The 23759-nt window shown below is 40.9% G+C and overlaps 1 protein-coding gene across 1 annotated transcript in view; it reads right to left on the minus strand.

Moving 5' to 3' along the window:
* Positions 1–21863: 21863 nt before the first annotated feature.
* The window catches only part of SLC30A4 (solute carrier family 30 member 4), a 28193-nt gene continuing 26297 nt past the window's right edge, over positions 21864–23759 (minus strand). Inside the window, exons 7-8 of the mRNA XM_084640746.1 lie at positions 22740–22874; positions 21864–22101 (exon numbers count right to left, since the gene is read on the minus strand). Of these exons, the coding sequence (XP_084496872.1) occupies positions 21947–22101; positions 22740–22874 (290 nt within the window). The 3' untranslated portion in view covers positions 21864–21946. The remainder of the gene's footprint in view (positions 22102–22739; positions 22875–23759) is intronic.

The raw sequence follows: 23759 nt of genomic DNA on the forward strand, positions 1-23759 counted from the left end.
ATCATTATTGTTGAATGTTATTCTTTGGGTAAATAGCAGAAATCCTGAAGGTTCTCTGAGGCTTTGCTTCTCTGATGCCTAAGATTCAGTAGATCTTAGGGGATGTATAAGTATCTTCCCATACAAGGCCTCTTTGAGAACAAGCCCAAAGGGAAACTTGTATTTATTTGAGTGGCACTTCCATGATCCTCTTAAAAATACAAAAACTGTTGTAACTTGGTGCTAACTAGAACACGATCACAGCTCTCTAATTCCTGGCTTCATATTGCCTCCCGTGTACGGAATGTTACAAACTGCTGCATGCACCATGAAGACAGTGTCCCTTAAACATAAACTTTCTTTAGATTTGAGGAGCCTAATAAACCAAGCAGCATTTCATCTGCTCTCATTAATGTCTAACTCCAAATACCCCTCCTCTCGGTGCTTCTGGGTTTTGTCTTGGCCTCCCATTGGAAGCCTCTGCTTTGAAGAATTTCTCTATAAGAGCTTTAATACAAGAACTTTGAGTTACCTTAGCAGCCCCTCCCACTGGCTTCTATTAAACTGCAAGCACTTAACTTTTTGAGACGCAACTGCAGCAAGGTTTGGGGAAAACTGCCTTCTTAGCTGGTTTTGGCCTCATTATGATATCATTATCCTTTACTCCATAATAGATCATTTCACTCTCTTATACCTTACCCAGCATTTCTGGGCAGGTTAAGAGAATGCAGCTCTAGTCTATCCCACTGAAGATAGAAAGCCCTGAAGAGCAGTCTGTGTTGAGGGATGTCTTCTAAAGCGGTATTTCTCAACCTTTTTTATACCAGGGACTGGCTTGCTGCCTTCCTAAATAGTGTCAGGGAAATTTCAGGGACCCAGCACCAGTCCATGGATTGGTCATTGAGAAACACTGTTCTAGAGAATGGTGAACAGGACTTCTCCATCTTTTCCAGCTTCTCAGTCCAGCCCAAAAGAAACTGAATAACTAAAGTCTTCGTTCAGTCTTCAGATCGACACTGCAGAGCCTTCCATTTGGAATAAGTTATGTATTTGAAGAAAGATAGTGGCTTCCTTGCTAACCTGTTATTTTTATTGTGTTCTGTCTTTCTCTGAAAAGGTCTAGTTCTCTAAGTCTGAACATCTTCTGTGTTTGTGAATGAGGACCTCACAGGAGGTTGATTGGAGTAGAAGAGGAAGGTTTAATCCTCCACACAGGGCGCTCATGTCTTTAACCAGAGGCAAATGGCTGGTACATAGATTGCTCCTGAATGAACATGCAGCTTTGCAGGGGTTTGTTTATCTCTGTCGTCCAGGAGAAGCATGTTTGTTTGCTGACCCTCTCTTGCCTCCACCCAATTGGCAGCCAACCTCCACTCCTGGAGTTCCACCTTTTCCATTGTACAAGACAAATTCCACAGAATCACCGGGGCTGCAGCATGGTGAGCATCTCACATGACACCCATGCCACATGCCAGCGTCCTATCCTGCCTTCCCGCTTCTTAATAGTTCCCCACATGCCCCACCAGATAGCAGGCAGGCAACAGGCTACAGCTGCACCTTGAGATTGCCAGAAGCTGCTTTGGTGCCTGCTGAACAGGCAGCCTCTCTGACACCTCCTTGCTGGCCCTCAGGGGGAGGGATAGCTCAGTGGTTTGAGCATTGGTTTGCTAAACCCAGGGTTGTGAGTTCAATCCTTGAGGGGGCCATTGAGGGATCTGGGGCAAAAATTGGGGATTGGTCCTGCTTTGAGTAGGGGATTGGACTAGATGACCTCCTGAGGTCCCTTCCAACCCTGATATTCTATGAACTCAAGCAAAAGGTGATGGGACAGGTACTGACCTGAAGCTGCCCCCATCACAAACACATTACCATGCATCCCTAGTACCTCCCACCCAGTCCCAGCACACCTGTTCAGTAGCCTTCTCCACCCTTTCTGGCCAATTTAGCTCATTCAATAATTAGCATAAAATGTCACACCTGGAGCTGCCCTAAACCTGGCAGCTGTGAGTAACAATGATAGCCTATACAAAAACACACCAGTCCCTTCTTATAGATCAGGGGGACTATTAAAGCTCCAGCAGTGAAGTTAAAAAACACCAACAACACACACAAACCACCCTATCAGACTCCCTTCTTTCTAAAGAATGTGCTTCTTAAATACCATATGACACAAAAAGGTAGAGAATTAGTTTGGGCTTTCCCCCAAACCAAGAAATTAGCTTGTGTAAGAAACTCTAGAAGTGTAAAAAAAATCCTAGCAAATGCTTTGGAAAAGGCAGAGTTTTTATGCAGCAATATGTGACCAGTTTTACAAGGAGAATTTTCCTAGAATAGTTTATTCAAACTTATAAATTATGGGCCAAATACTATCAGGTACTACAGATCCAGAAAACTCATTGCTAGAAAACTTGTATGCTAACAGAAGGAGTGTGGGGCAACTCACTCTTTCAATTCCCCATCCTGGAATCTCCAGTGCTCACCATTATGAGAGCCTCTGAGGGGCATGATGCATGGTCCACATAGTTGGGTACATATCAGACACTTCCTGACTCAGCAATAATTTATACACACAGCTTCCTGCATGCACAGGCAGACCTGGAGACTGCTTAGAGTCAGAATGTAGGTGCCTATTAATGGTGCTTTTGCAACATATATTACATGTGAACTTCTCTGTGGTGTAGTTACACCGCTTTCCCCAGGATAGCGAGAATTGGGCTATATATTTATTATGTTCGCTCAGAAATGTTTTGCACCAATAAGTGATTTACACTTCCTTATAATACAAAAACTTTAACAAGTGAGATAAAAATCACCATTGGATAGTGTCATCTCTGTTACCTTTGTGACCTTATCCCTCCAAACTGCAGCAAGCATTGCTGTTTAGAAGCACTTTCTGTCATTCAGGCAACCCAAGAATGTATATAATGTATATATAATGTATGTATATATGTGTGTGTGTGTGTGTGTGTATATATATATGTATAATGTATATCTGCCTCTCAACCTATAGACACATAATTTGCTTTAGAGAAATACAGGAGTAGTCTCCCTAAAATAGGTCAGATCTAATCTACTGTGGAATTTGTTACCATAGTATCTTGCCAGAACTGTCTTTTTCTTATGAAGGGAAACAAGGGAGTGAGGTAATATTGGTGAAAGAGACATACTTTCAAGAGCTCTTCTTCAGGTCGGGGCAGGCCTTATGAAGAAAATATTTAGCACTGGTAAAGACATTGGGTTGAACACATCTGGTTAGAAGTCAACCTCTCCTGAGTCAGTAATGTGTTTCTATTGATTCAAGAACATATTTGGAGGTGAGGGGGCGGAGAATGCCTAATCTCAGTTATAATACTAATCTCACCTACAAAGGACTTTAAATCACTTTTCTCTATAGAAGCTGCCTTTGTAAGTAAGGTTAATTAACCAGCAGGAAGCTGGGGTGAGTGCAAAACCCATCAACCTCTCCTCACAAATGCTCCAGAGCGCTGGGACCAGGTGGTTCCATCCCACTGTTCCATGTGGCAAAAGTAACAGCTTCTAGGGTACCAACATCCAAAGCCTCAGCCACCTGACATGGACACAGTGCATATACTGGACTCTCATTTCAGTCATTCTGTGACTCCCCCACCTCACGTCCCCTTTTTCTGCTATAACTCATTTCATGTGAAAAAACAGGAGGACTTGTGGCACCTTAGAGACTAACAAATTTATTTGGGCATAAGCTTTCGTGGGCTAAAACCCACTTTATTGGATATATGCAGTGGAAACTACAGTAGGAAGATATATATACACAGAGAACATGGAAAAAATGGGTGTTGCCATATCAACTGTAGCTAGACTTATCAATCAAGGTGGGCTATTATCAGCAGGAGGAAAAAAAACTTTTGTAGTGATAATCAGGATGGCCCATTTCAAACAGATGACAAGAAGGTGTGAGTAACAGGAGGGGAAGAAATTAGCATGGGGAAATAGTTTTTACTTTGTGTAATGACCCATCCACTCCCAGTCTTTATTCAAGCCTAATTTAATTTAATTTAATTTAATTTTCATGTGCTGACTCCTATATTGCTCTCTCTCCACCTTCATATCCCTGTGCCACCCCAACACAGACACCCTGACAACATAAAAGCTTAAAATATTTTGGCCTGATTGCTATGGCATTTACCGTTGTAAATGAATAGCAGCTGAAATGCAGACAATGGTGTTGCACCTCTTTGAAATCACTGCGAGATTGGCATTGGTCTCATAGTCTAGATAAAGGAATAGTCTCAAAATAAAATATATAATTCACCATGAACTAACTGAAACAAACCTGTATATAACACTTGCCTTCCCATCCTACTGTCATCACTTGTTATGATTTATTTGTGCTCATGTTAATGTAAGACACCCAGATATCACAATAAATGCTTATATTAATAACAGTAATGATGCATAGACTTTAAGGTCTTCAGGAAAAGAGCTGTAAAGCAATTAGCATATTCACTGTATGCATAAGTAATAAACACATATTCATAAGAATTGTTTAACTGTGAAATACTATTAGAAGAAAATTAAGATCTTTAGTATACTCAGGTATTTTCTTTCAACAGATGTCAATGTTCACTCACTTACAGTTTTGCTTTTAGAACTGCAAACAAGTTATCACGTAGTTTTCATTCCACTGCTAGCTATTTCCTGATTGTATGAAGATCTGCTCCTTATCTGCTTCTACCATACGATCCTGAAGTTTGACCAAGCCCTGTTTTCACTAGTGAAATTAGATTGACCTGGTTAGTTTCCTGACAGAAAAACTGCAAAGGAAATTGTACATTTTCCATACCCCGGACCTCAAAGGCCAGAGCTGATCCAGCAATTCAGTGTAGTAACAATGGAGTCCTCCAACACTGCCAGTCTTATAGACTGCAAAGCACATCCTCACTGCTTTGCAGACTCTGATGTCCTGCCAAAGAAGAGCTGGAAAACATCGTTTTTTCCTTGTGTTCTCCCTTTTCTTTTTAAACTAATTCTGCAAATGATATTTCTTTAAGTTCCAATTCTTTTCTCAACACAAACTCCGATTAATGTCACGCTAGAATTTGCTGAAGCAAGGGCTGTAGATTAAGGTTCTTAAATTGGAGGCATATTGTGGCAGTGGTTTTAAAGCAGAACTTCCTGCTTATGTGCATGAGGAGTGCTGCACAAAATTGATGGTAAAATATGCTTATTATATACGATACACTATATATATATATATATACGCTTATTTAAGCAATTATATAACATCATACATTTATTCAGATTCTTATTTTTACATTTTTTCTATTATGTTTGAAAATGTTGAATGATGCATTTCTTATTTACTAGATGGTTTAATTTTTTAGTAGGATTTGTGTCAAGATCTTTTTGGATGAAAAACGGAATTAAATTATAATGCACAAAAACAGCACTTTAAATTTATTTTTGTTAGTTAAATAAAACTATCTTAAATGTGCTGGATACATAAGGAAAAAAGTTTATCAAAACATGTTTTTCATTTAAAACTAACTGATTTATTAAACAAAGGAAGCATTATCTGTAGGTAGTGAATAGAACTGATTGTTTCTGGTTACCATGTCCTTCAGGATTTGAGAACTTGTAGATCTCATCCTCTTATACCTAGTTTTCATTTACCAATCAGAAGAGGGAAACAAGCGTTTCTGCTTTTTCAGCTGACAATACGTTTCTTTTGAATGAACTAGTTATTGAACTGAACTAATTGAATAAACTGAAATGAAGGAAATATTCTCTCTGCACCTGCAGAAGAGACTACTGATGTCAAAAACTAAATTGGTTTAGCATTTCAACAGGCTCTGGTTCCAGATGCCTAGCCACTGACTTCCACCAGTTCAGTGGTTTGACTTCTTTAAAACATGTTCATTAACTTGAAGTAAAACCTATTGCAATATGCAAAACAAGGAGTCACGTTTAAATTCCTGTTGGTCTAGCTGTTAAGAAATAGAAATAATTTAATAATCTCTCTAGGAAAGAGACAGAAACACTCCCTCCTGTATGGTTCTCCTTCCTGTATGGTCCAAATCCTGCAGTCCTAAAACAAACAAAACTCCTACTGAAGTCAATGGGAGTTTTGCTCAACAAAGAACAGCAGAATTTGACCTTCTTGTCTGCTTTTAAAACTCTATTCAGTGTGTATCTTTACACAGAAATGATTAGCATTGTTTAGCAGAGACTAAAGGGTGAGGGATTAACATGATTGGAGATGAACATGGGATGAAGTAATTTGGAGACGTTTCAAAGTTGGGGGAAATAAAGTGTCTCAATGAGATGAGTTTTAATAAAAGCTCATATACGGAATGTAGAACCAGTGAAAGATAATTTAGGGATCTATTCTTCTATTCCCTTACTCCTTTTTTATCACAGTGTGGCTCAGCTGAAACTAGCAGGGTTATATTGGTGAGAATGGATCTATAATGAAGTGGAGAATTTAGGTGTTCAACTAAAATCAAAAGCGAAAGGGCCTTTTTTTAGCGTGGTGACTTGTTTTTTCTATCCTCCCAAGCAAGGATCCAGTTGGACAAATGGAGGCCCAAGGCCGGGGACAGAGAGTGACAGTTCTCTAGTTTCTTGGTTACCAAAAGGAGTGTGGCCTGGCATAAGTGGGTAGGGCATACGTTTAGTTTGTGTTTTGCCCAAGTCAAGTGAAAGATGGCAATATAACCAACATAACAGCAGTGATCAGAGCTTCTATCCATTGACTTGATCTGGATTCCACAAATGATTAGTAATACAAGGCCAATATTGCAGTCATTAAGCAAAACTCTCATTGACTTGGATTAAAGATGGCAAAATTTGGCCCAGAAATATTAAGATATTCATGACAGGCTGCATGCATACTAACATGGAGTCTAATGTTGTTCAGTTGGTATCTTGGTCTCCCAGTGAGCCAATTTTATCTGCACTATCCCCAACTCTTTCTCTCTGTCTTTCTCACATGCACACTTTGTATCAGCTGCAGAATGTAATTGCTGAAGTGAGTGAAAGGAACTGAGAGAAGTAGGAGGTTAAATTCAGCTGTCAGTGCAAGAAAGAAGCAGCACAGAAGCATGAATGGTAAGGGCAAGGTCAGACCCACCAACAGCAATTCCGGGTCTCAGGACAGAACAGTCAAGGTGTCAAAATGGGATTCCACTTCTTATAATGCACCTGGAAACTGCCGTAGCTGAGCATGTTAGTTTTATTACTGTGGGGCAACCTTTAGAAGTTTGATTGCAATAAATCTGGAGGGTAGAATTGCTGTGTATGGTGTTTCGTTTCATTTCTGCATTGCAAACACAGTTCATGCAGATGACATTCTGTGGTGTTTTGCAGGATTGACCTCACATACAGCTGTCTAGAAAATGAAGCTTACTTTGCAGCAACTCTTGATGAAATTAATTTCAAAAAATCTTGCGAGTTTATTTAATTCTCTGTTGTATGTTTGTTATAATGTAAAATAGAAGATTATGGACTATATGGAGTCACAGACATTTAGCAAGTCAAAGCAACTGTTTGTTTGTTCTGCCCAGTTCATAAATGAAAGAAATCACCATAGCATTACATGACCAATCCTTCTGTCTGATTGTGCAATTTAATCTTTCTAAATTAGGGGTGTGTTTTTATAAAATCTTGGATTTCCACACTATTGTAGGATTGCTTAATCTGTTGAAACTGAAGCAAAGAAATGAAAGAGTATTTTACAGGAAGTAAGCTGTGGTTTTGAGTCATTCAAACCTCTCAGTCTGACCTTATATTTTGCTTTTGTAGGTACAGTCAATGACTACAGACTATCAGAAGACAGATTCATAATATCAGTGGAAATCCACAGGAACTCCATGCCCTCAGTGCAGTTGTTTGTTTAACTCAGAGCAGAATTATCACTCAAAATGCTTCTCTAGATGTGTCTTTTCAGGTCAGCCTGTTGTCAGTTTCTTCTCAATGAGGAAAATCAGGATGTTTCAAAGGAAAGGCTATACTGTGCTAGGAATACATAATATGAATTTAACAGCACATAGCAACAGCAATTACTTCCACACAGATGACTCAGACCAAAGCAAGTTGTTATTTACATGAATACATTTGTGATTGTATTTCAATTACCTGTAGCCACAATTTATTCCTACCCACACAATTTTCATTAGTACACTTGGGATTGGAGGCAGACTCTTTACAATTGTGTTAATGAATATATAAACCTAATCCTTCCTACTTTCTGGTTAGCAATTTAGTGTCATGTTTGCCACAGTACTAATTTAATCCAAGATAAAGTACAGTCAGTATGACTGAAATGTCATAACAAAATATCCCTGTTGGACTAAGATTCAAAACTTAATCCACCCTTAAAATTTGAAATGAGAACATTTTTAAATGAACGGGGAAGTGATTCATCATGGTTACACCCAGTACACACCTATTTTTTAAAACTCTGAATTAGTGCACCATCTACTGGTAAACACAGAAGAGACATGATCTGTCTGCTGGACAATTTTTCTTCTAAGTTCACAACTGATATTTAAGTTTGCTTGGCTTTACTTCAGAACTATGATTTCAGTGGCATGGAGGGAGGGACAAAAAGGAATAATATCTACAGAATAGAGGGACTTCCTGTAGGGTCTATTTTATCATGGAGAGTTCTTACTGATGATACTTTACACAGAAGCACCACCCGATTTTAAAAGATGAATTACTATAATTAAGGCTAAGATTTAGTCATGGGCATTTTTGGGAAAAGTCATGGACAGGTCACAGATAGTAAGCAAAAATTCATGGCCCCATGACCTGTTCATGACTTGTACTATATACCCCTGACTAAATCTTTGGTGTTCTGGGGGGTCTCCAGGGGTGCAGCTGTTGCTCTGGACGGGGGCCTCTGGGGCACCCACCGATATGGGTGGGGTTGGCCCGGGACTGCCTCTGCTGGAGTAGGGGGGCGGCCTGGGACCATCGCTGCCGCTATGGCTGTCAACCCTCCAGGGTTGTCCTGGAGTCTCCAGGAGTTAAAGATTAATGTTTAGTTAAAGATTTATGTCATGTGATAAAACCTGCAGGAATACGTCCAACCAAAATTGGCAACCCTAGCAGCTGCTGCTGGCAGGGGGCGGCGCCGCTGGCCTGGGACTGCCACCGCTGCTGCTGGTAGGGGGAGCCCCACTGGCCTGGGGCCGCCATGCTTCTGCTAGCGGGAGGCGGCTCTGGACTTCCACCATTGCTGGCGGGGGATGGCCCAGGACCTCCACTGTTGCGGGGAAGGGGCAGAGTGGCTGGCCACCAGGGCTGTGGGGTCAGTCGCACCTGGAGGCTGCAGAAGTCCCAGAGGTCCCGGAAAGTCACGGAATCCGTGATGTCCGTGATCTCCATGACAGATTCGCAGCCTTAACTATAATTAGCCAAAAGAAAAGGAGTACTTGTGCTCAAATAAATTTGTTAGTCTCTAAGGTGCCACAAGTATTCCTTTTCTTTTTGCAAATACAGACTAACACGGCTGCTACTCTGAAACCCATAATTAACCAGGTCCTTTTAATTGTTTACATCACATCAATTTCTATGGAGGTTTATTAATTATATCCTGAAAGTGTCCAAACACAGCAGTGCTACAAGAGGCTTGTGTGTGGGTGTGTTTCTTGCAGGATGATGGTTGTAGAAGAGCTTTTTAATCCATTTGTTATTTGGCTGTTTCTGTTCATATTCACCAGCTTCTACACATCTACCCAGTCAACATGCTCCATTGATGTAGCATACATGAAATACTAGATTGTGGAGTTATGTAAAATGGCCCCCAAAACAGGCTCCAACATGCGTTAATGTGTCATCGTATTCTACCCAGCAACAGCTCCAGGAACACCTACCTTTCATGCATTCATTGCCCTCAATATTAAGGGAACTATGAAGTAGTCAAAAAGAAAAAGTGTGCTCCAATTGCTATTGTTTTGAACTGATCATATTGCTCGCGTAGGGCCAGTTCTTGCTCTGTCCATGGGAGTTTGTTCATTGATTTTTCAATGGGAGCAGGATCTGGCCCTTAAGCCATTTTATAATCACAAGGAGCCTATTTTCCTAAGCTTACTTAGAAGCCACATAACTGAAATAGTAGATGTTTCAGTAAGTTCAAAAAGGGAGGAGGGATAGCTCAGGGGTTTGAGCATTTGCCTGCTAAACCCCGCGTTGTGAGCTCAATCCTTGAGGGGGCCATTTAGGGATCTGGGGCAAAAACTGGGGATTGGTCCTGCTTTGAACAGGGGGTTGGACTAGATGACCTCCTGAGGTCCCTTCCAGCTCTGATATTCTATGATTTTATGATAAGCACTTAAGTGACTTGGTCTTATATAGCTATCACCAGCTGTTTTCAAAAGAGCAAACTGCCTATGTTCTCTTGCCCTCTCATTGGAGTTCTGAACAGAACAGGATGGAGAAAAAGCATAAAAGACAGTAACTGGCCAGGGAATGGGAAAGAAATGTTCTCTAGGGTGAGATGTAAATCAGAGATCCAGACTGGCAGTGATTGTTGAACTGGGGCCCTCTTTATTGAGCAGAGGTTCTCAAACTGAGGTCCGTGGACCACCAGTGGTCTGCGAGCTCCATTCAGGTGGTCCACGCATAGTTCCCTCTAACGTGCATGCCTGGGCAGCTGCGCATGAGAGAATGAAGGGCCACCCACCTAATTAGTGGAGCCGTGCAGACATGGCTCCCTAATTAGGTGCCTGGATCCTGGAGAAGACGCACATGTAAGATGAGGTGGTGGCCTTGGGGGGAATAAGGGGTAGGTGGGAGGGGGCAGTGGGGTGAGAAGAGGGGGTGGGGGAATTTGGGATGTGCAGGACTGTGACGGCCAGAGAAAGAGATGACTTTCCCCAGGTCCAGGGCTGCGGCTGCCTGGGAGAGATGGCCCTCCTTCCCAACCCCAGCTCTGTGGCTCCCACAACGGGGGAGAGAGGGCACATCCATCGCATTAGAAAGGTAAGACTACTGATATTAAAATATGAGTTGTGTGCTTTTATTTGTAGAACAAAAAAACATTAATTATTATTAAGGGGTTTTTTATATAGTGCTTTTATCCAAAGTGCTTTACAATTGTTAGCTAATGGTACAAACAACATTTGGAAAGATCATTAAGTGGTCTGCTGAAACCCTCAGCCATTTTCAAGTGGTCCATGGGGGAAAAAAAGTTTGAGAACCACTGTTCTATAGGCTATATTGCTCATTGCTATATACATAACAAAGCAGAAAGGGTCACTGTTTGTTTGTTTATTATCTCTAGCAGCTCCTAAAAGTGTGGTAGACCCCTCCCAATACAAATAAGTGTCTATGAGCCCCACACTGAGGAGTGTACTAGCTAGATTCGGACATGGTGCAATGAGAGTGTCATAAATATAAAGGGAAGGGTAACCACCTTTCTGTCCACAGTGCTATAAAATCCCTCCTGGCCAGAGGCAAAACTCTTTCACCTGTAAAGGGTTAAGAAACTAAGATTATCTTACTGGCACCTGACCAAAATGACCAATGAGTAGACAAGATACTTTCAAAGCTCGGGGGGGGGGGCGGAACAAAGGGTCTGTCTGTCTGTGTGATGCTTTTGCCAGGAACAGATCAGGAATGCAGCTCAGAACTCCTGTAAAAAGTTAGTAAGTAATCTAGCTAGAAATGCGTTAGTTTTCTTTTGTTTAATGGCTGGTAAAATAGCTGTGCTGAATGGAATGTATATTCCTGTTTTTGTCTCTTTTTGTAACTTAAGGTTTTGCCTAGAGGGAATCTCTATGTTTTGAATCTGATTATCCTGGAAGGTATTTACCATCCTGATTTTACAGAGGTGACTCTTTTACTTTTTCTTTAATTAAAAGTCTTCTAAGAACCTGATTGCTTTTTCATTGTTCTTAAGATCCGGGGGTTTGGGTCCGTGTTCACCTGTACAAATTGGTGAGGATTTTTATCAAGCCTTCCCCAGGAAAGAGGGTGTAGGGCTTGGGGGGATATTCTGGGGGGAAGATGTCTCCAAGTGGGCTCTTTCCCTGTTCTTTGTTTAACACGCTTGGTGGTGGCAGCATAGGGTTCAAGGACAAGGCAAAGTTTGTACCCTGAGGAAGTTCTTAACCTAAGCTGGTAAGAATAATCTTAGGGGGTGTTTCATGCAGGTCCCCACATCTGTACCCTAGTTCACCCTGTTCAGAGTGGGGAAAGAACCTTGACAGAGAGTAAAAAGACAGTAGGGGGAACACGCAATTTTACTAAAACTGCAGAATGGCTCAGTGAAGGCTTGTGCAGTGCTCCGGGAAAACTGCTTTCTGGGGATTTGCTTTAGAGAAGTAAACAAGAAGGAGATTTTCAAAGCTCTATAGTCAGTGGTGAGCTGGAGCCGGTTCGCACAGGTTCATGCAAATCGGTTGTTAAATTTTGAAGCCGGTTTAGAACCGGTTATGAAAGGGGTTCAGTAAACTCCGGCCCGCGGGCCACATGCGGCCCACGGGACTGTCCTGTCCATCCTGGATGCCTGAGCTCTCTTCTGGCGAGGCTCCCCTGAGAATTTCTACTCACCCGGTGGCCCTGCGGTCCTTCAGTGGCAATTCGGCAGCGGGTCCTTCAGTTGCTCCGGATCTTCGGCGGCACTTCGGCAGCGGGCCCTTCAGTGCTGCCGAAGACCCAGAGCAACTGAAGGAGGTGCCGCCAAAGTGCTGCCGAAGACCAGGAGCGCCTGAAGGAACCGGTTTTTCAGCTTCTGGCAGCTCATCACTGTCTATAGTGCTGTAAGGTGCTACTGACTTTCTATGGGAGTGGGTATCTCAGTCCTCTTTGTGCCTTTGACCATCTTCCCTTAGATGACTAGTTTCTTGTAGATCTCATAGAGGAAGCGAGTTGGGGGGTCAGGAGGTTGAATGGGGAGGGTGAATCAGTCTCCAGAGCAGCTCAGAAAGTGAGTTTTCTAAACAGCACAAGAGAAAGTGCAGGAACTGCAGCAGAAGGGGCAGACAAACAGGGCTCCAAGCTGGCATCCCTGGTGAAGAGGAGGTCAGGGTGTGATACCAGAGAGGTCAGATAAGCAGAGAGGGGCAGAGTTATGCAGGGCCTTCAGCCTTGAAGGTGAAACAAGATGCCTGAGCTTGATGTGGTGAAGACTGAGGAGCCAGTAGCAGGACCACAAGGTGCAGGGTGACATGGTCAGGCCAACAGGCAAAAAAGATGATCTTGGGAGCTCCACTTTGTGTAGGTGGAGGGGGGGATGGGCACTTAAGAGGTGGGTGCAGTAATCAAGATGATGATGACAAGGACCTGGACAAGCATTTTAGCCCTCCAGACTGTAAAGGTGGGATTTGAGAAAGCTATGCAGGAGGAAGAATCAGGATTTAGACACGGGGGCCCAATTCTCATTTACACCAATGCTCCTTTACACCATTCTGGCAATGTAAAGGGGCCTTAAAGTGGGTGTATTTGTTTACACTGCCAGAGTGGTGTGAAGGAGCCTTAATGCACATGAGAATCAGGCCCAGGATGATACTCTTAAAGGTAAAAACAGAATAGAATAGCATAAAGATCACCTGTTTCTGAGAAGCTTTTATGGCAAGCTGAACAAACATAAAGACATAACAAAGTAGGTGTTAACCACTGCCAAGCAGGAGGTCAGACACTCCCAGGAGAGGTTTCAGGTAATCTGTTGTGAAAATAAACAATGATTAACTGATCCAGCAGGAAACAACATCCCAGAATTTATTGTAAACTAAATTAACCTCTTTTAAAACAAGGTATATGGCATGTCTCACAGGTCATCAATCCATCTTCATTTATGTAATAAGTTCTTTAAGTATTTGGGTATGAATGTCATAAGAACATCAAGTATCAGCGGGATAGCCGTGTTAGTCTGTATCCACAAAAACAACAAGGAGTCCAGTGGCTCCTTAAAGACTAACAGATTTATTTGGGCATAAGCTTTCATGGGTAAAAAACCCACTTCTTCAGATGCATGGCGTGAAAATACAGATAGAGGCATAAATATATATTGGCACATGAAGAGAAAGGAGTTACCTTACAAGTGGAGAACCAATGTTGAAGGCCAATTTAGTCAGGAGGGATGTAGTCCACGCCCAGTAATTGATGAGGAGGTGTCAATACCAAGAGAGGGAAAATTGCTTTTGTAGTGAGCCAGCTACTCCCAGTCCCTATTCAAGCCCAAATTGATGGTGTTAAGTTTGCAAATGAATTGCAGCTCAGCAGTTTCTCTTTGAAGTCTGTTTCTGAAGTTTTTTTGTTGAAGTATGGCTACTTTTAAGTCTGTTATGAAGTGTCCAGGAAGGTTGAAGTGTTCTCCTACTGGCCAGCAGGACAGTGGGGTGGGAGGAGGTATTGTTTCATGATCTCTGTGTGTATATAATATCTGCTGCAGTTTCCACGGTATGCATCCGATGAAGTGAGCTGTAGCTCACGAAAGCTCATGCTCAAATAAATTGGTTAGTCTCTAAGGTGCCACAAGTACTCCTTTTCTTTTTGCGAATACAGACTAACACGGCTGTTACTCTGAAACCTGGCTTTTGTATGTTACCATTCCTGATGTCTGATTTGTGTCCATTTATCTTTTTACGTAGAGACTGTCCAGTTTGGCTAGTGCACATGGCAGAAGGGCATTGCTGCACAAGAACATCAGAACATAAGCATATCAGGACAGCCATACTGGGTCAGACCAATGGTCCATCTAGCTCAGCTCCCTGTCTTCCAACATTGGCCAGTGCCTAATGCTTCAGAGGGAATGAACAAATCAGGCAATCATCAAGTGATCCATCCCCTGTCATCCACACCCAGCTTCTAGCAAACAGACTAGGGACACTTGGAACATGGTGTTGCATCCCTGCCCATCCTGACTAATAGCCATTGGTGGAGCTATCCTCCATGAACTTATCTAGTTCTTTTTTTATAGTTTTGGCCTTCACAACATCCCCTGGCAAAGAGTTCCACAGGTTGGCTGTGCGTTGTGTGAAGAAATACTTCCTTTTTGTTTGTTGTAAACTTGCTGATTATTAATTTCATTGGGCAACCCCTCGTTCTCATGTTATGTGAAAGAATATATTTCTTTCTCCATGCTAGTCAAGATTTTATAGACCTCTATCATATACCCCCTTAGTCATCTCTTTTCCAAGCTGAAAAGTCCCAGTCCGTCTCCTCATAGGGAAGCTGTTCCATACCCCTAATCATTTTTGTTGCCCTTCTCTGTACCCTTTCCAATTCCAGTATATCTTTTTTGACATGGGGCAACCAGATCTGCATGCAGTATTCAAGATGTGGGTGTACCATGGATTTAGAGGCATTATGATATTTTCTGTCTTGTATTCTATCCCTTTCCTAATGGCTCCTAATATTCTGTTTGCTTTTTTGACTGCCGCTGCACATTGTGAGGATGTTTTCAGAGGACTATCCACAATGACTCCAAGATCTTTCTTGAGTGGTAACAGCTAATTTAGACCCCAGCATTTTGTATTTATAGTTAGGATTATGTTTTCCAATGTGCATTACTTTGCATTTATCAACACTGAATGTCATCTACCATTTTGTTGCCCGGTCACTCTGTTTTGTGAGATCCCTTTGTAACTCTTTGCAGTCTGCTTTGGACTTAACTATCTTGAGTCATTTTGTATCATATGCAAATTTTGCCATCTCACTGTTTACCCCTTTTTCCAGATTATTTATGAATACGTTGAAAAGAACTAGTCCCAGTACAGATCCTTGTGGGATCCTGCTATTTACCTCTTTCGATTGTGAAAATGGACTATTTATTCCTACCCTTTGTTTCCTAGCTTTTAACCAGTTACTGATCCATGAGAGGACCTTCTCTCTTATCCCTTAACTACTTACTTTGCATATGAGCCTTTGGAGAGCCTTTGTCAAAGGCTTTCTGAAAGTCTAAGTACACTATATCCACTGGATCACCCTTGTCCACATTTGTTGTCCCCCTCAAAGAATTCTTATAGAACATCATACTCATGAAAGTTACCAGTACACAGCCCTGCCTGGTGAAGCCTTTTATTTCCAGGAGAGGTACAGAATAGACAGCAGCAATGCAGCCTGCACACAAGCTTCTGCTAATATGCCTCACTGTGTTCTGAGGGGACCACTTCTAGGATGAGAGGTTATTTCTGTCTCTGTGCCCAGTCAGTTCTTGTCCTTGATGCTGAGACATTTGGCACGAGCGCCAATTAGAAGCACGTGAGAGGTTAATGATGCAGACTCCGTTTCACTGCTATCATATGATAGCAACCTTTGGTTACTACCGACTGGCTTTGAACTGGTGATCCAAGCATGAAAGGTTCTATGACCAACCCGCTGAGCCATCCAGTACCTCTTGCAGAACTGTTTAAAAGATAATTTAACTGACAAGAAGCTCTTTCAATAAAAGAGTTGTTACAAACAAGACAAGACATCCTGATGTCTGAGCAAAAGGCCCAGTCTACATTAGATTGTGCTTCATGTTAGGATGCCAGCCTGGTTCATTTCTCAGTCATGCTACTGTAAATCAGGAGTGAATTTGCATGAGTGGAATTATACTGAAGTAAAACAATGTGAGAGGAGATTCGGGCCTGTAGTTTTTAATACTGATTTTGCTAACCCAGTAACATGAGGGTGTGGATGGGGCTTATAACTTTGTTAAACACTTTTCTTTAGACAGAGAGACAAGGCTGTGAGGTAATATCTTTCATTGGGACAACTGTATTGGTAAGAAAGACAAGCTTTCAAGCTTACACAGAGCTCTGGTCCAAAAAATATATTACCTTACCCACTTTGTTTCTCTAATATCCTGGAACCAACATGGCTACAACACTGCATGCTTTCTTTAGACTTGGCAGTGAAAACACCATCACTTTGGTGAAAATAATAGGTTCTCTCCATTTCTTTCTTAGCATAGGAAAGACCCTGGAATAAATCATGAGTTTCATAGGAGAGAGCCATCAGTGTTCTTATTCTTCTCCACAGGAACGTGGGAGTTCCTGGATCACACAGTGGGCCCCAACTAGAGCAGTATTTATACTCAGAGGAAGGAATGGACAGTTTGGAATAAACAGCCCATAGGTGAAGTTTTTTTTTCCCAGTGCTAGGCAGTTAGAGTTTGGTTTATGCCCTGTAGCATGAAGGTTTACATCTATGCCTTCTGCATTTGAAGTAAAATGTATTTGTTAAAGCGGAAGTTGTGCTTTAAGGAAGTTGTGCTCTCCAGTCTGCACGGGAGAGCATTTTTTGCATTTTGCACTAGCTTCACATGTGGAACTTCTGCATAAGGAGTAAGTGCAGGATATGTAACAGAAATAAATATTGTGTGAATAAGGCACTCACACTGCAAATCTGAGAGAATTTTGCCCTAAAGCTGGCACTTAAAGATAGGTGAAACAGACTTTCAGAGATAGGAGTGGCCACTCTTACCTAACCTCACAAAAATATGACAAGATCTTGCTAATGTAATGTCCCGCTTTATTCATTAGCTGGAAGGGTGTTGGACAAGCATACAGGTTGTTTGGTGGTGTCAGACAAGGGTTACTTCAACCCAACAGATGGAATAACCTCCCCATGGTTTTGTATAGTGCTCCCTGGAAGGAAAGCAGCAAGATTCATGCAGTAACAAATCTTCTGGCATGTCCACTGTACAAGGATATAAGTATATGTAATACCATAATAGAATTTTAGCTATGTACTAGGCTAGTAACCTCCCAGCATCACCCCAGAAAGTAGGGATGCAGATTCTGGAGGCTCTAAACTTGTCTAACTGACATGGGGTTTGGCAGGCAACTGGCCTCATGCTGAACAGATGTGTTTCCACTCACTGTGGTTGGTGGAAGGATTTTGTGTGCAAAGTTGTAGAGTCTAAGGCTGTACAAATCTTCCTGTGACAGCACCAGAAGTAACCAATGGGATATCCAGTCGTTCTTTGTAGGTATACTGGTCTCTTGGATTGAGAGATTCCAGGGCTGATTCTTATTTACAATAAGGCTCCTGTACATTACCCTGGCAGTGTAATGAGACCTTACAGTGGGTATAAATATAATTCAGATCCAACATATGGCTCCCTTCACGGTGCCAGAGTTGTATAAATGATAGTCAGGCTTTGTGTGTCTGTTTATGCTCGTGATAGTTTTGGTTTGCAAGTTAACCACTTTTTTTTAACATCATTTTCTATGGATTTTCCTATATATAAAATGTTATTGTGACCCAATAACTTCTTGATGCCAGCAGAGGGGTGCATAAGTATTGCAGGGATACCCTGAGTCTGGTATTTGCATCCTAGTTCACTAGAGTGTCGTGTAAGGTGTCTACTGAAAGCCTGTGTCACACTGGTCATCATAAGCTTTCTGAAACTTATGTGCAGGGACATAGGTGGATATATACTGGAAATTATGTTCTTAAGGCCTTAAATTTAAAGGTCGGTCACCCAAGGGTAGCATGCTTTAAGAGAAGTTGTGGGAGACATTATCTCCCTAGCTGAGCACTGTGTCTTTCAATGGAAGTCAATTTGCTTAACGTGTCAAATGCTAATGAAGAGATTATAGGGATTCCAAGAAACAAAATTAACAGAAAATTGAACAATTGGGGGAGGAAACCCTGTATACAGGTAAAGAACAAAAGACTGATCTAATATATCTAGGGTGCAGAAAGATGCCCCGGCCTCCTTCTTCTGGGGAGAAAACAGACAAGCTGTCAGTGGGCTTGAAAGGAGGGCCTTACCCATCCTAATTAAAAAACACTGTCAAAGATGTTGGGGTAAGAAGTACCTTATTAGACAAGAGGGCCTCTTGTTCATTATGTTTAATCTCTATAATGTGTTTTGATTTGATCTTTTATGAACGCTTTGTTTCCAAGAGATCTGTTTTGCTATCATTTGGCTCTCCGCTCTTTGTTAGATAAACTTATACTTGTTTTCTCTCTAAATAAATCCAAGTGCTATGTGTGAAGCAGAACTGTGTCCTGAGGTGAAATGGATAAGCTGGTGTGTGCTCTTCCCTTGGGAGTAGCAGATCTGTGAATTCTGTGTGTCCAGTGGAACAGGCACTGGGCACCTGTAAGGGATGCTCAGGGGCTGGACTGTATCTATCGTTAATCTGGAATGAGAGAGCAGAGCCTGCATGGGCTGAGAGAGGAGTACTTGAGCTGCCTGCAGCCAAGGTTGTCAGGGAACTGACCTCTGGCAGAAATAGACAGATCTTCCTCATGCTAAGGGCACGTGGTAGCAAGGTACCTTACAGTCCTGGGTATCTCCAGGGAACATCCCAGTTACCTTCTGTAATACACATTCCTACTTGTGATGTTTTTTATACCTTTATTATGCTTAATTTATTCCATGGTTCTGAGCATTAAAAATAGCAACAAATCTATCATTGTATTCCTATTACCTTGGGGTTACTACATTATTGAAGGCTAATAATGGGCTGCCCTCAATACACTGCTCTCTCGAGTGAAATACAAAGGGATAAAAAAGAAAGCCCTTTACCCTGAGTATTTTGTAAGGACAAAGTAGAGGTCTGGAGGTAGGACAATCAAATCTAAATTTTCATCTAGTGATCCCCACTCACTTATTATAGTTGAGTTTAGTTAGAAAGAGCTACAGGAATTTATATTTGAGAGTTTCCCTGAAATGGGACAATGGAATCGACATTCTAGCCTTTTGTTGCTCTTTTCTGTACTTCTTCCATTTTCTCTATATTGCTCTGCTAAGAAGAGGCCCAGAACTAAACACAGTGTTCCAAGAATGGTCTTGCTAGGTACTTAAAAGAAAGTGTGGCTAACAGAACAACCTTTAATGTATGTGTGTGTTTTTAAAAGCATAAGCACTACATGGTGGAAGACAAAAGACTATGGGGATGCCACTGTATAAGGAAGTAAGCCAGTGATCTAAATATAGTACCTCAAAACTGAGTACATGACTTCATGTAAGGAATACTACAAAACATAATTGCAAGGGGAATCAAAAGAAATAGGCTAGAGCCAGCAGTATGAATAAATATTTTATAATGTGTAGTTTAATAACTGATTTAATAAATCCCACAGTAAAGCAACATATTTTTGCTTTTTTCAGTTAAACAAATGTATAGTATATCATTACAATAAAAAACTCCAAATACAATACAAGTTTATCATACTCCAACTTCTAACTACATTGACTGTAAACCGCAACTTCATAAAATCCTACTTGAATAGCCAGTATGTGCAAAATACCTGGTTTTCAGAAAGTTCATATAGAAAGGATACACAATTTTTCATAACTGTGATATGGCTTTATTGGTGATATACTGTATGTACTGAAGCATTAGCGTCCCGAAGACACTGGTACTCAACCTCTGAGCTGAAGATGCTGGCATACTGTATTGTCATGTTCCCTCTCTCTGTTGGAAGAAATACAAACATAATCCAGTGTTATATGCATTTTTCCAAACTAAAACTGTGCTGTTAATTAGTATCTCGGAAATTTTATCATCTGATTCCCTACCTCAAGAGAAAGCAAACAAGCCATGTTTTAGTTCTAATTGCAGCTACAAATGAGTTTGATGAAATTAAGTATGAAACAGTAGCAGGTCTCAAAACAGTATGTTGCCTTGGTATTTACAGCTGAACAGCAAAGCTGTCAATGTAGGGCAAAAGTTATCTTTTCTGATACATGCACAGAACTATTATTGATGTCAGCGGAAGTTCTGGATAGAGATCAAAGTGCAACAGAGATCTGAGGCCAAATTCTGGTTTTCTTTTCAGCTTTTGCAGTCTATATTCTTCCGGCCTTTAGTGAGGAGGATACATGGCGGCTGTAACCGCAGGCAGATCAGAGAGACTGATTAGATTTGCCCCCTATAAAATCAAAGTGCAGAGGATTTATAGAGAGCCTGTGAGACTCAGTTCCATGGGATTCTGGACATCATATATCATGCACAGAATGTACTTCTCTAAAGGAAATGCAAAAATGAAATTAACAGATTATTAAAATTCTAAATTTGGGGAACATATCTGAAATCTCTCCTCCCTACATTCCTGTTAGAATATCTGTGTGTTGCATGTCTGATTATCTGACAGTATCTTCATAGTTAACACGGTTTCTATAATTTTCTTTTCACAATGCAAAATAATCATGAAAAATGTTTCCTACAGCACATTTATTAATTCTAATTAGAATTAATGCTAATTAATTGACCTTTGAATCAAGTTAAAAGGTTTTACACATTCAATTTCACTAATAATAAAATCGTCTTAAGAATCAAAACTTTGTTAAATAAATAAGTGCTTCTAAGGTATACATGCCATACTAAAATACATGAAAGATAACTGATCACTTAAAACATTTTGGGTCCAGTTCTGAAGTCTCTAATTAGGCAACGGAAATTTTGCCTGGGTAAGGACCTCTTGCTTTGGACCTTTGAATGCCTGCATTAAATCTAAATTTCTGGTATGGGTGCAGTAAATTCTATATTTGGCAATTTTCTGAAGACAGTTTTTATCAAATGGTTTAGCTAGCACTGTATGCACCATCTTCCAAGTTAATATATTAAAAACTGTATTACAAAAATACTGTATAACCACTTTAGGGCTCTTTAAGTGTTATGGACCCCTGACATAATCAACTTTTAAAAATTTTTTAACTCAAATACTGAATTCTTTATGCTCCGTTTGGAACGCAGGTACATTAGTGGTACACAATTGACAAAATTGAAGTGTAATTGATGAGGTATCTGCAGAGCCATATCACAACCTGTAAACAATATTGTGGAAACATCTTTGTCTGAAAATCATATCGAGCTGACAATAAATTGGTCAGAGCGAGAGAGAGCAAATACATTTTTCTGTGGGGTATCTCCTGCACTTTTTGCAGGACCAGTTCTCCCTCTGGCATCAAATACTGGTACAACTCCACACATATGGGATTCCATTCAATCGTTTTAGTTTTGCATTTATTGCTTTTTAGTCTTTGACTACAAGATAAAGAAAAAGGCAGCAGTTCCCAAAATGTATGAAATTAGGCACTGGAACTCTGACAACTTGCACAGGTCTTGTTTACTTGGTGCTTGTAACTCTGAAGCTGGACAGAGCATTTATACATTCCAAATGTGTTCAGCAGCAAGTGTCTGGCCTTGGACTGAACTTCCTCCCATTTACGTGAACTACCTGGAACTGGAAAATGAAGAAAATCATCAATACGTGTCATCCTTCAAAAATCTGACAATCCACCTGTTTCACTATGCATTACAGCTGGCATGACTGCCCCATTATCGTGTGCCTTTAGGCCCTGATCCTGCACTCAGATCCTTAACGCTGATAAAATTAAGAATCTGACAGACAAAAAAGATCCAGATTTTTTGTCTATGCTTTCTGTGGACAATACAAAAATATCAGACTTGGGTGGGTAGCATGCAGCCCCTAGAGAGGTCTGTGTTGATTTTTTTATACAAAGGGTCTTATGTTGTTTTACCGCCTATGGTGGGAAAACTGTGTTTTTTGGTGAAAAAATCTGTGCAAAATCATCATTTTTTTCCTTTTTTAATGAATCTGATCAAACAGTATTTGCTCCTGATCTTTCCAGCAGTGCGTTTTCTTGCACAGCTCTCTATAATATACCCAGGATAGGAGAAGTTTTATATATTTTATAAGCAAGCCATTTTCTATGCAAAGTGTAGTTAAAAGCCTTGTTCCCAAAATGGATACTTCACAGCTCAATTTAATCAGAAGCATAAAGACAGAGTCAAAGTTCTTTCTGCAGCTAAGGCTTATCTATAGCTGTACCATTGTAGGTGTACTATGCAGTTACTTACCTAATTGCAAGTGGACTATGGCAGTAGTTTTTCCTGCAGTGAGAGACCAAACATTCAAATCTTCTATCGAAAAAACATCTTCAATTTTCATTAAGTCTTCTTTAATGCGGTCTACATTCAAATGCTTTGGAACCCCTACAGTATTAGAATGAGGGAAAATTAATTGTTTCTAATTAATACACACACTAATTTTCAAAGTAAAACATTATGAAAGGTCACAAGAAGACAAACAAATAGTTCTTGGAACATTTAAAGTGACTAGTGGTATCTAAGTTATCGGCGAAGAACGTAGGAATTGCCACATTGAATCAGGACAGTAATCCTTCCAATCCAGTAACATAGGAACTGCACTATTGGCTCAGACCTCAGGCCATCCAGTCCAGAATCTTGTCTCCAAGAGTTGCCTGCACCAGATGCTTCACAGGAAAATGTAAGAAACCCCGCGGTAGACATCTATGGAATAGTCGGTCACCCCGACAGTCTCATTCTACCTCCTACTAGCTAGAGACTGGCTTAGATCTTGAAGCACATCCCTTCCAAAACTCATTTTTTGTGTTAACTGTCATTACTCTGGATATTCTTCTTCTCCATGTAACTGTCCCAACCGTCTCTGAATCCTTCATGTGACAGTGCTGTGTACCAGATACTTCAAAGGAAGGTGTAAAACCCCCTCATGGTGCACAATTATGTAATAACATCACTCTGGGGAGAGTTTCTTCTTAACCCAAGAAATCAGTGGATGTTTACATCTGGAAGCATGAGGATTGATATCACTTATAAATATTTATTCTAGCTAATGTAACTGCAGATATTATTCATGTAACTTTCTAATCCTTTTTTAAAAATCCTAATGTGTTCTTTGCCACAAGATCTTATTGAGACAGTGAGTTTCACAGGTTAATTATAAGTTGTACAAAAAGTATTTCCTTTTATCAGTTTTTGAAATTTGCTGCCTTTTAATTTCATCATGTCATGAGGGAAAAAAATAGAAGCACCTTCCTACACCAGTCACTAAATAAT

Source organism: Lepidochelys olivacea, assembly GCF_965140295.1.
Source record: "Lepidochelys olivacea isolate rLepOli2 genome assembly, chromosome: 10".
NCBI classification, from domain to species: Eukaryota; Metazoa; Chordata; order Testudines; family Cheloniidae; genus Lepidochelys; species Lepidochelys olivacea.